General features: G+C 43.2%; 1 protein-coding gene across 2 annotated transcripts in view; it reads left to right on the top strand.

The window, feature by feature from the left end:
- Positions 1-2,152: 2,152 nt before the first annotated feature.
- Positions 2,153-10,332, top strand: part of INSIG1 (insulin induced gene 1) — a 14,814-nt gene continuing 6,634 nt past the window's right edge. Inside the window, exons 1-3 of one of the 2 annotated variants that reach the window (XM_042473189.1) lie at positions 2,242-2,302; positions 4,304-4,384; positions 6,576-6,982. In XM_042473189.1, coding sequence (XP_042329123.1) covers positions 6,583-6,982 — 400 coding nt within the window. In that variant the 5' untranslated portion in view covers positions 2,242-2,302; positions 4,304-4,384; positions 6,576-6,582. Of the gene's footprint in view, positions 2,303-4,303; positions 4,385-6,575; positions 6,983-10,332 lie in introns of both variants that reach the window. The other variant, XM_042473190.1, reaches the window with a different exon arrangement.

Here is a 10,332-nt window from a genome sequence, read left to right on the forward strand (position 1 = left end):
TCAGTTAATAGATTTTATAACCCCTTTGGGACTAACTGAAAGGAAAACATTGGCAGCCTGAGATTTCGTAGACTTAAGTCTACTTCCTCAGATGCATTTGGAGTTGAAACAGTGATTAACCTGTGAAAATAATCACGCAATTGCCATTAAAATGCGATTAAAATGAGATTAGCACAAGAGCCCATGAATAACCAGGAATAACCAGGCAATAAACAGCAAAAAGTCATGAATTATTTGCTGCTGTTTGTTGTCTGATTATTCACGGGATAATGGCACTTTAATTGCGTTTCACTTCAACATCATGGGAAAACCATTAGCACAATTGCGGGATTATCATGGGTTAATCACTGTTTATACTTCCAATTGTCCCCCGTGTGATAAACATCATGGTAGTTAAAAGTGGTATCCATGCAGGGATTGTGTGTGTGTGTGTGTGTGTGTGTGTGTCCTGGAATCAAACCCCAGAAGATACCAAGTCCTACTGTGTATGTGTGTGTGTTTTTATTATTATTCTTTATTTATATAGTGCTGTAGATTTGTGTATATATTATATATATGCCACACCACTGTTGTACCTGGCATCGCTGCACAGTTGATACCCTATTGATTTCTGTTTGTTCATTATTTTGATTTTTTTAAAAACATATATAAGTTAAGAGAGAGCATGGTGTAGTGGTTTGAACATTGGGCTATAACTCTGGAGACCAGAGTTTGGATCCCAGTGGTCATGTAAACCCACTTGGGCAAGTCACACTCTCTCAGCCTCAGAGAATGGCAATGGCAAAACCCCTCTGAAGAAACCTTGCCAAGAAAACAAAAGGTTGCCATAATTGTCCACTTTTACCAGGGACAAAATGTGGAACAAATTCAAGACCAAACTGTAGGACAACTGCAGGACAAAACTCAGCCCAAAATGTAGGACATTGAAGAAAAATGGTGGACCTTAAATGTTCTACATTTTGAGCTGAGTTTTGTCCTGCAGTTGCCCTACAGTTTGGTCTTGAATTTGTCCTACATTTTGTCCCTGGTAAAAGTGGACAATTATGGCAGCCCTTTTCCAACTTAATGCAATCCTAAGAACCTATCCTGGGTTTTTCATGGTAAGATTTCTTCAGAGAGGGTTTGCCCTTGCCTTCCTCTGAGGCTGAGAGAGTGTCACTTGCCTCAGGTCACCCAATGGGTTTCATGGCCAAGTGGGGAACCGAATATAGAAAATGTATTAAAATACACAAGAAAAACCCCCACAAATATTGGCCAAGACGTTTTTGTTTAAAATATAAGCACGCTGCAGTGGTTTTTCATCTTGAGCATCATGTGTCTTGCCTTTTAAATCCCATTGTATTTTTAATGGGATTTTATATTGCTTTCAGTTTCAGGTGATTTTTAATGTTTTAAATTTTATTGCAATGTTTGTTTCTTTGATTAAATCTGTGACCAGGCGCCATAACCGCAAAGGAGGACAAGAAGGGCCCCACAAAATGTGAGGCTGAACTTTTGTTGTTGCTGTTATTTTATTAGTAAAAAGAGTTCAAAAGAGAAGAAGAAAATGCAGGGCACTGGAGAGAAAAATGGAGGACATAAGAAAAGATATATGTGTGAATGTGTGTGTGTGTAAACTATATAGATATATATTCATGCTTCTTAATCATGCTCAGAATGGAGGACATTTGGGGGACATTTGGGGCAGAAGGTGGCAATGGAGGACGCGTCCTGGAAAAGAGGACCAAGGGTCACCCTGCCCAGAGTAAAAATTAAACATAACACTAAGACTCCATAGGAATCAATGGAGGCTGCGCTTTGGGCCTACTTAGGCCTCTTTCGGGCGCTCCCTCCCCGTTGCCATGGCGACCCCGCGCCGTTCCTAGAGCGGCGCTTGGGAACGTTCTATGCGCCTCCATTTCTCCACGCGCCACACGCGGCCCCGCCCCTCTCTCCCTCAAAGAAGTCCGCATCCAACGTTCGCTCCCTGCCAAGCGAAGCGCGCGAGCTGTCACTTGAGCGAAGGGCGGGTGGTGTGTCCCTGACGTCATATGGGCAGCCCGGCTCCTATTGGCTGGGAGGCCTCACCAGACTGAAAAGGTTGTTTTCGGGAGGAAGCGTCTCCTTGTTGTCGTCGTCAGCAGCAGGGGGGGCGGGTGCTGGGGCGGCTCGCGCTCCGCCCGCTGATAGGCCGGCAGTGGGTCAGGTGGCTCGGCGGCCGGAGGAGGCGTCCCCCGCCGCGCATGCGCAGTAAGAGGAGGAGGCTATTTGAGTGGCTCTGCGTGGCTGCAGAGTAGCAGAAGGACGGCGCCTGAGGAGGAAGGTAGGGCTTCTGTCGCTACTGCGGGGAAAGGGCGGTTGTTACTGTTGTTCTGTGCCTTCCCGACTTAAGGCGGCCCTGCCATGGGGTTTCCTTGGCAAGGTGGCTGCCCTGGCTCCGTGCGGTGGGATTCTCGGCATCGTAGTCTGTTCCACAGGACGGAGCCACCGCAGCCCAAGTGGGCTCGAAGCGGGGTATGCCTACAGTGTGGGAGCAGCCCCGGTCGCCCTGGTATCAGGCGCCCTGCTCAGCTCTTGCAGAGGAGATGCACTGGAACAAATGACACCCAATTGCCCATAGAGGAACCATGATTCCTTATGGGCAAGTAATCCCCATGTTTTCCTGAAGGCAAGTATTCCCCAATGATTCCCTATGGGCAGGTATTCCCCATGTTTCTCTATGGGTAAGTAATCCCCATGTTTCCCTATGGGCAAGTAAGCCCCAATGATTCTCTATGGGCAAGTTTTCCCCTGTTTCCCTATAGGCAAGTTGTTATTATTATTATTATTATTATTAAGTTTTAAGTAATCTCCATTACTCTCTATGGCCAAGTAATCCCTATGTTTCCCTCTAGTCAAGTATTCCCCAATGTTTCCCTATGGGCAAATACTGTCCTTTGTTTAAGTACATCATCTCCTTGCAGGTTCATGGCCCTGGCTTCCTAATTTGAGTCTATCCACTTGGAATGCGGTCTTCCTCTTTCCTTGTTGACTTCTGCCGAGCATTATAGTATTTTCTTTGTTGTTGTGTGTCTTCAAGTCTTTTTGGCATATGGCGCTCCTGTCATTGGTGTGTATGTGTGTGGCAAGTTTCTTCAGAGGGGGTTTGCCATTGCCATCCCCTCTGAGGCTGAGAGAGTGTGGCCCTTGGGGTCTCTTCCAACTCTATGATTCTATGGTTTTCCATTTTATTTAAGGGACACCATTTTGCTCTGCCATTATATTTAATGGGACTTGAGCATCCATGGATTCTGGAACCAAACCCCAGCGGATAAGAAGGGCCCAATGTAATAGAATGCATATCCTTTGGAGGTTTTTAAAGAGAGGCTGGATCTCTACAGTTCCCAGATTTCCTCAGCATTGAGACATGGCCGTTAAAACAGTGTCAAACTTGATTATGTCTGCAGTGTGGAATGGATGTCAGTCTTCACAGCTTGTGTGTTTTGTGTGTAAAGAATCTCCCACAACTGCCTTCTATTCTCTTCCCCATGTATTGCAACAGGTCAAGTCCTTGCACCAGTGTATGGCTGCTTCCGAATGTTGGGATGATCCGCCCCATAACCAACATCTTTAGCAGAAGATCTATTAAATGCTGGTGTCGCAGGCCTGCTAGTGTTCATTCAAAGAGCCTTTTTGTAAGAATCTATGCCTAAGGACTGAGACCTTGAAGGTGAAGCTTTTGGGGTAACTCACCCCCAGCCCCCCATTATTGTTTCACAGGAGAGCTAGCAGCCAGGAGCTTGGACCTCAAGAAGATAATCCATCTCCAAATTCTTCCAGTAAAAGGGGGATCTGGATTTGAGGGAGGGATTTTGAAAGTAGATAGGAGAATCTATTATGCTTGTATCAGGTGAGGACACTAATTGGATATTATTATTATTATTATTATTAACCTTTATTTATAAAGCGCTGTAAGTTTACACAGCGCTGTACATATCAGATAAGAACATCTCATGAATGAATGTTTTTCTCTCCTGGGAAATCTCTTCTTCCTGGAGTGAAAAAGCAGCCCAGAGACTGTTTTTCTGGAAGGGAGGGCTGTTTGGTTCTCATCCAGCTCTGAGGGTATGAAAGGTAAAAGTCTTGAGATGAGTCCACAGCAGAGTAATCCTGGAGGCATGCTTTGTATAAAAGATGTCTCAGGTCCAACCTCCAGCATCTGTAGTAGGACTGCAGACAGATTGATGAATGAAATCTTGGAGAGCCTCTTCTTGTAGGCTAGACAGTTGACAAACAGCCTGATCTGGTATAAGGTATATTTTTCATTCTCTTTTTCATCTTGCAGTATAACATCCACCTGTCCAGTCTTAGCCAGTTTTCAGGCGAAGGATTTGGAAGGAAATCCCACTGTTTAGTTTACTGTCAGGTGAGCAAACATAGCATTGCAGCCATAGTTTTCATGGGAGGGGTGTAGCTCAGAGGTAGGCCACATGTCTTGTTTGCATGAGGTCCCATGCTCTATCTCTGGCATCTCCACATAAAGCAGTGAAAGAATCCTGTCTGAGGACTTGGAGGAGTGCTCTTGGTCAGTTGGGCAATATTGGTCAAAATGGATCAGTGCCTTGGCTTGCTGTAAGGCTGTGCTTCCTCTGGGCCCAGCATTCTTAAGATAGTGAATAGACACAAATGTTAAATAGCAGGAATAGCTGTAGCTCTTGCTCAAGAAGGGTAGTAGCTAGTGGATGGAAATTCTGTCTACAAAGTCTTGAAGATGCCGCTTAGACATGGGCGGGGGTCAGCAAATTGGAATAGGCCCAAAGCACACTGCGGAAATAATTGTCTGAGACCGCTTTAACTGCCATGACTCAGTGCTAGGGAATCCTGGGATCTGTAGTTTCTTTTAGCTCCAGAGCTCTCTGACAGAGGTTAGATGTCTCACAAAACTACAATTCCCAGAATTCCCTAGCACTGAGCCTGGACAGTTAAAGCAGTTTCAAACTGGATTATTTCTGCAATGTGTTTTAGACCATAGGCACTTCAGGAGTGGTAACAGAAATGTGTGAAGCTTTTCAAAGCTTCTAGACCAGTGTTGTCTGTCAGTCAACTAATACATACCACTTGTATCCTGTAGGTCTTAATTTTACAGTCTTTTATCAACCCAAACAACTAATGCTTTCTCCAGTAATGAAGGGTGCATTTTTATGGGATAAATCTTGTTGAATGACTTCTTACAAAGGAATCTCAGTGACCTTTCCAGAGGTTTTCTTACTTTTTGGTGTGTGGGTTGTCAGATGGAAGGGCTGTGTTTTGCTGAAGAGAGTAGATATGCATCCTGACAATATAGGTATGTGCTCTGTCCAAGGAAAAGTTTGTTGAAAGAAAATTTGCAGAGAGAAAGCTGTAACAAAAATGGGATTGCACATTTTTAGATGTAATAGCAATGTTTCTAAATCTAAAACTAGTTTTGACTAAATATCCCAAGTCATTCCTATCTAGACAATTTTGTTCTACAGTTTTAATATTTAGAAAAACCTTTAAAATTAAGTAGAAACCACACTGTCTGGGTGGCAGTTGACCTCGTCCCCTGATGTTATTGCATTTGTCCATTTACACTTTGATCATGGTGGAGGAAAGTGTTTGAAGTTCTAGGTAGATAACCCTTATCTCCACTTATGTTCTTGAAAACAGTGAGGCCACTAGTTCTGTTAACTTAATCAGTTAGGCTTTTTCTGGCCTTCCTCAAAAGCTCAAAGTAATGTAAATAGTCTCTGTGCTGCATAATTATATTATTTTCCCACTCCCTTATTATTACAGTAGTGTGGAGTTTCAAAATTGCTGGTGTGTAAATAATATAGTTTATTGTGTATTTATTACACAGTAATTTTGCCTTAGGGTCACCATAGGTTGGAAACTACACACAACAAGAAAAACAACAACAAATTAAAATGAACTGTTTTAATTACTTTGGAAGCTTGTCTCGTCTTGTCTTGCAATCCTAGCAGAAATGTAGGGCATAAGTCAAACAAATGTCCTTATCACAGTCTTGTAGGTAGGTCAGGCTTTAAGAGAGTGATCCATGGTCACAAGTGAGTGAATGCAAATTTTAAGCTGGGTCTCTCCAGCTCCTGGTCTTAATGACTGGCTGTTATGTTTCACTGGCTATCCAAAGTACTTTTGTATCATAGTAATAATAGCTTAACATTGTTTACTAAAATAGCAGCATTAGCATTTCAGTGCTTAGAATCATTCACCATGTCTGTAATGCATACAGTAGCCCCATTAGATAGGACAGTATTATCCTATTACAAGATAGAAGAGAAATGTTGAGACTAAAAAATAGCTCCTTGTGATTCGATGTTGAACTTTTACTTGTGTTTGTGATCTTCTAAATCACAACTCATTCTCTCTGCTTCTGTGCTACACTACATCTGTGGTATATCAGTGAAATGAGTTGTTGTTTTCTTTCCCACATTAACTCTTGTTTGTAAATCAGCTTTCTGTTCTATCTCATGGTAGAAAAGTGTGAAGTCTGAGGGGATTACCCAGATAAAACATGAAAGAAGCCTGTGGTCTGATTTGGCTGTTCTTCACTAACCATTTCTTGATGCACCTTACAGAAAACTAATGGAGAAACCTTTGCCCAGACTGGAGGATCGTACCTGGAGTTGTTCCTGTACCGCCAGAGGAAGGCACAGAATCCCCTTAAGTGGAACTGCTACAGGGCTGGCAGCCAAAGTGGGCGAAATGTTGAGCACTTCTGTCTCAAGTTCTCCCCTCACATTGGTGGGTCATGGAGCCCGTAGTGCTAGCAACTCAGACCTTGGCAGTAGCACCAGCAGCAGTTTGAACTTGAGCAGGGACTTAGTGCAGCGGAGCCTGGTGCTCTTTGTCGTGGGCACTTTCCTCGCCCTGGTGCTGAACCTGTTGCAGATCCAGAGGAATGTGACTCTGTTCCCTGAAGAAGTCATCTCTACCATCTTCTCCTCTGCCTGGTGGGTGCCCCCTTGCTGTGGGACTGCAGCAGGTGAGTCACTGGGCTGAATGGAGGTTGACTGGAGGGGCCTAGTGTTGGGTTCTTGCTTCACTGAGGTCACATTTTGACTAGTTGTCAAACTCTGTGCTTCACTCAGCCTTTATGCAAAAAGGCTTCCTGAGCAGCTTTGTAGCAATTATAATTTAGGCACATTTTCTTTCAGGTATTTTTCCCTATTTAAAGAAATTATCACAATCTTTAGCCAGAAAGGCTTTCTCAGCAGCTTTCATCAGCTTACTCAGAGACTGTACCAATGAGAATTTAGCCACATTTTCTTTGATTTTTTCCCTTATTTAAATACTTTTTCCCTCAGTCTTTATCCAAAAAGGCTTCCTGAGCAGCTTTCACCAGCTCCCTCAGAGGCTACCTGTGAGAATTTAGGCACTTTGCAAATGTATCCAGGTAGTGAGTAAATTTGGAGAATAGTAGCAATAGGTATGAAACATGGGTCTAAAGCACACTGCAGAAATCATCCAGTTTGAGACCGCTTTAACTGCCCTCAGTGCTAGGGACTCCTGAGAATTGTAGTTTGCTGTGGCACCAGAGCTCTCTGACAGAGAAGGCTAAATATCGCACAAAACTACAGTTCCCAGAATTCCCTAGCACTGAGCCAGGGCAGTTAAAGTGGTCTCAAGATGGATTATTTCTGCAGTGTGTTTCGGACCCATGCTCTGCTGATTCATGTTCCAAAACCCTTTCCAAGAACCCACCAGATGTGGAGGGCATAGACAGGGTGGCACATGGGCCTGTGCAACCTGTCGCCCTTCTGAGCTCGTGCGGCTGTGAGTGTTGGCATTGTGGCTGATCCCGAAGCAATTGTCTGTCAAGATTTAACATGGGCTGGGTTGACTCATCACCATTCTCTGCCTCCTGATTGGCTCTCCCTTGAAACTGGTGAGCCGCATGTTCCTGTTCTTATTGGTTCCCTGCCTGAACATGCCACACACTTTAATCGAAAAACAAGGAAGTCACATGTTGTGACAGCAGAGGAGGGGAAGTGGAGCTTGGCAGGGTGCCTGTTCTAAGAGCAGCTGCAGCAGCTTCATCTGCCAGCAGGAACCTAAGAGTTCCTAAAAGCCCAACATGTCTTACAACCCAGGTTTAAATGAGAGGCTCTCTTTTGTACCCAGTGAAAATGAAGCGTATAACAAAGCCCAAATCTTGTGGCTTGCAACCATAACATAAATAAAAATTGAATTAAAAAAGAATGTTAACCTCAACATGGATTACTGTATATACTCACACTGTAATCTAGAGTCTAGGAATTTTTTAATTAAAAAAATGACCCCAAAAATCTGTGTCGATTTACACACAGGTCAATGTAAATACTGTATCTAAACCCTTATTTTTAAAAAGAACCACCCCCTGGTAAAAGGCAAGAGCATAACCTGTCCTGGAAGCACTTATCACCCTCTGTTCTGTCATCCATCCCATCTTTAGTATGAGCACAAACATTTAATGTCTGCTGGGATTTTGTAAGTTCTTTGTACTTTCATTACTTACATCCTTTGTTACATGCCCCTAAGTTTTACCTTCCTCTTATCTACAGGTCATATAAAAATCCATACTTTTGGCTCCAAAACCTGTCATTGACTTCTCTTTGAGGTTGACTTATAGTTTGTCAAATCTTTGGGCAGAGACAGAACATTTTTATATTGTTTTGCTATTAAAATGGATGTTGTGGCTCATTCAAGCTGAGATAACATCCTTTCAAACCTCGAACTGTCTTCAGAATTGAGAGAATTTAAAGAGAACTGAAAATTATGGTTTTCCAAATGCACAATGCGAAACAAGCTGGTGATAAACAAGACTACTCACTTGTTATGGTTCTGTTGTGTAACATATTTTTATTTAGGGGTGGGTCCTGATGCTGGTCAATAGCAGCACCCATGGTCCTTCATCATTGATTACACTGGCTGTGACTGATGAGAGAGGCAGTCCAACAATGTCCAGAGGTCGATGCATACCCCACACCAATCTTACTTCTGATGTAATATGAGTAGGGTGGTGGTTGTTCCCATTTTGCAGATGGGTACTTAGGTCTAAGAAAGCATGGTGAGACCTTGCAGTTCTTTAAATGATGATTGTACAAAAATGTTTAACCCCCAGAAAGTTAATTTCCAAATTCAGTGCTAACTACTATAATTTGCCATCAGTTTAGTGAAACAACTACTTTCAAATATGATGTGATTCCAAATGGTATTTTCTGGCATCCTAAAATATAATTTTGAAATCACGCTGTTTTTCCAGTACTAAACAGAGTTGATGTTGGCACAGGCCTGAATGTGCCAGTCCCTTTTCCTACACAGGTTATTCCAGGGCTGAATTAAATAGCTAGTTTGTGCTCATCTACTCAAGAGGCTTCAGCCATACAGGCCTGTAGGTAGCTTTGGCTGGATCTCACAGAAATAATTGGTCACTATGATATCCCCTCTGTTGTAAGCTGCCCGGATTCCCAGTGATTGGGCGGCATATAAATAAATCCATTATTATTATTATTATTATTGTGTCCCCTAAAACAGCAAGTTAAACAAGTTCTGGTCTGCATGTTATTACTACACGAAAGCTGGTTGAAACAGTCTCCATACATTGGTTTCATTCCTGCTGATGGTTTTGTTAAATGAACAGAGCAATCTTCTGCACTTGTTTGTCTGGCATGAAGAGCTGGCCCATCTGGTCTGGAAACTTTTCTAGCCAGGTGTAAGAACTCTATAGCAACAGCAAGTACATTTCTATACCACTTATCAGTGCACATAAACACTCCCTAAGTGGTTTACAAAGTGTAAGCTAATTGCACCCAAAAAGCTGAGTACTCATTTTAGCGACTTACAGAAGGATGCAAGGCTGAGTGAACCTTGGAGTCCCTGCAATTGAACTCACAACCTCGTGGCTGTGAATGGGTGCAGTACAGGCATTTAACCACTGCACCACCAGGGCTCTGTCAAATCTCTCTAGAGATTGTCTCTTCATGTGGCAGTGATTTGGAAACAAGTCATGATTTGAAGGCTGTTTGAAGCAATCTCTACATGTGTTGATAATGTGCACTAAGTCTTTGAAAGGCTGTCTTGTAAGCTGTAAATTACAACATGAAGATGACTTCCATTAAGGTTAGTAGAATTGAGAGCCAGTGTGGTGCAGTAGTTTGAGCACTGGACTAGGACTGTGGGGAATAGGTTTTGAATCCTGCTCAGCCATGGAACCCCACTGGGTGACTTTTGGCAAGTCACACTCTCTCAGCCTCAGGAAGATACCGGCAAGGGGGGGGGGGTGAACCTGAACAAATCTTGCTGGGAAAACCCCATGATAGGCTCACCTTAGGGTCACCACAAGTCAGAACAACA

This window comes from Sceloporus undulatus, chromosome 6 (assembly GCF_019175285.1).
Source record: "Sceloporus undulatus isolate JIND9_A2432 ecotype Alabama chromosome 6, SceUnd_v1.1, whole genome shotgun sequence".
Taxonomy (NCBI): Eukaryota; Metazoa; Chordata; class Lepidosauria; order Squamata; family Phrynosomatidae; genus Sceloporus; species Sceloporus undulatus.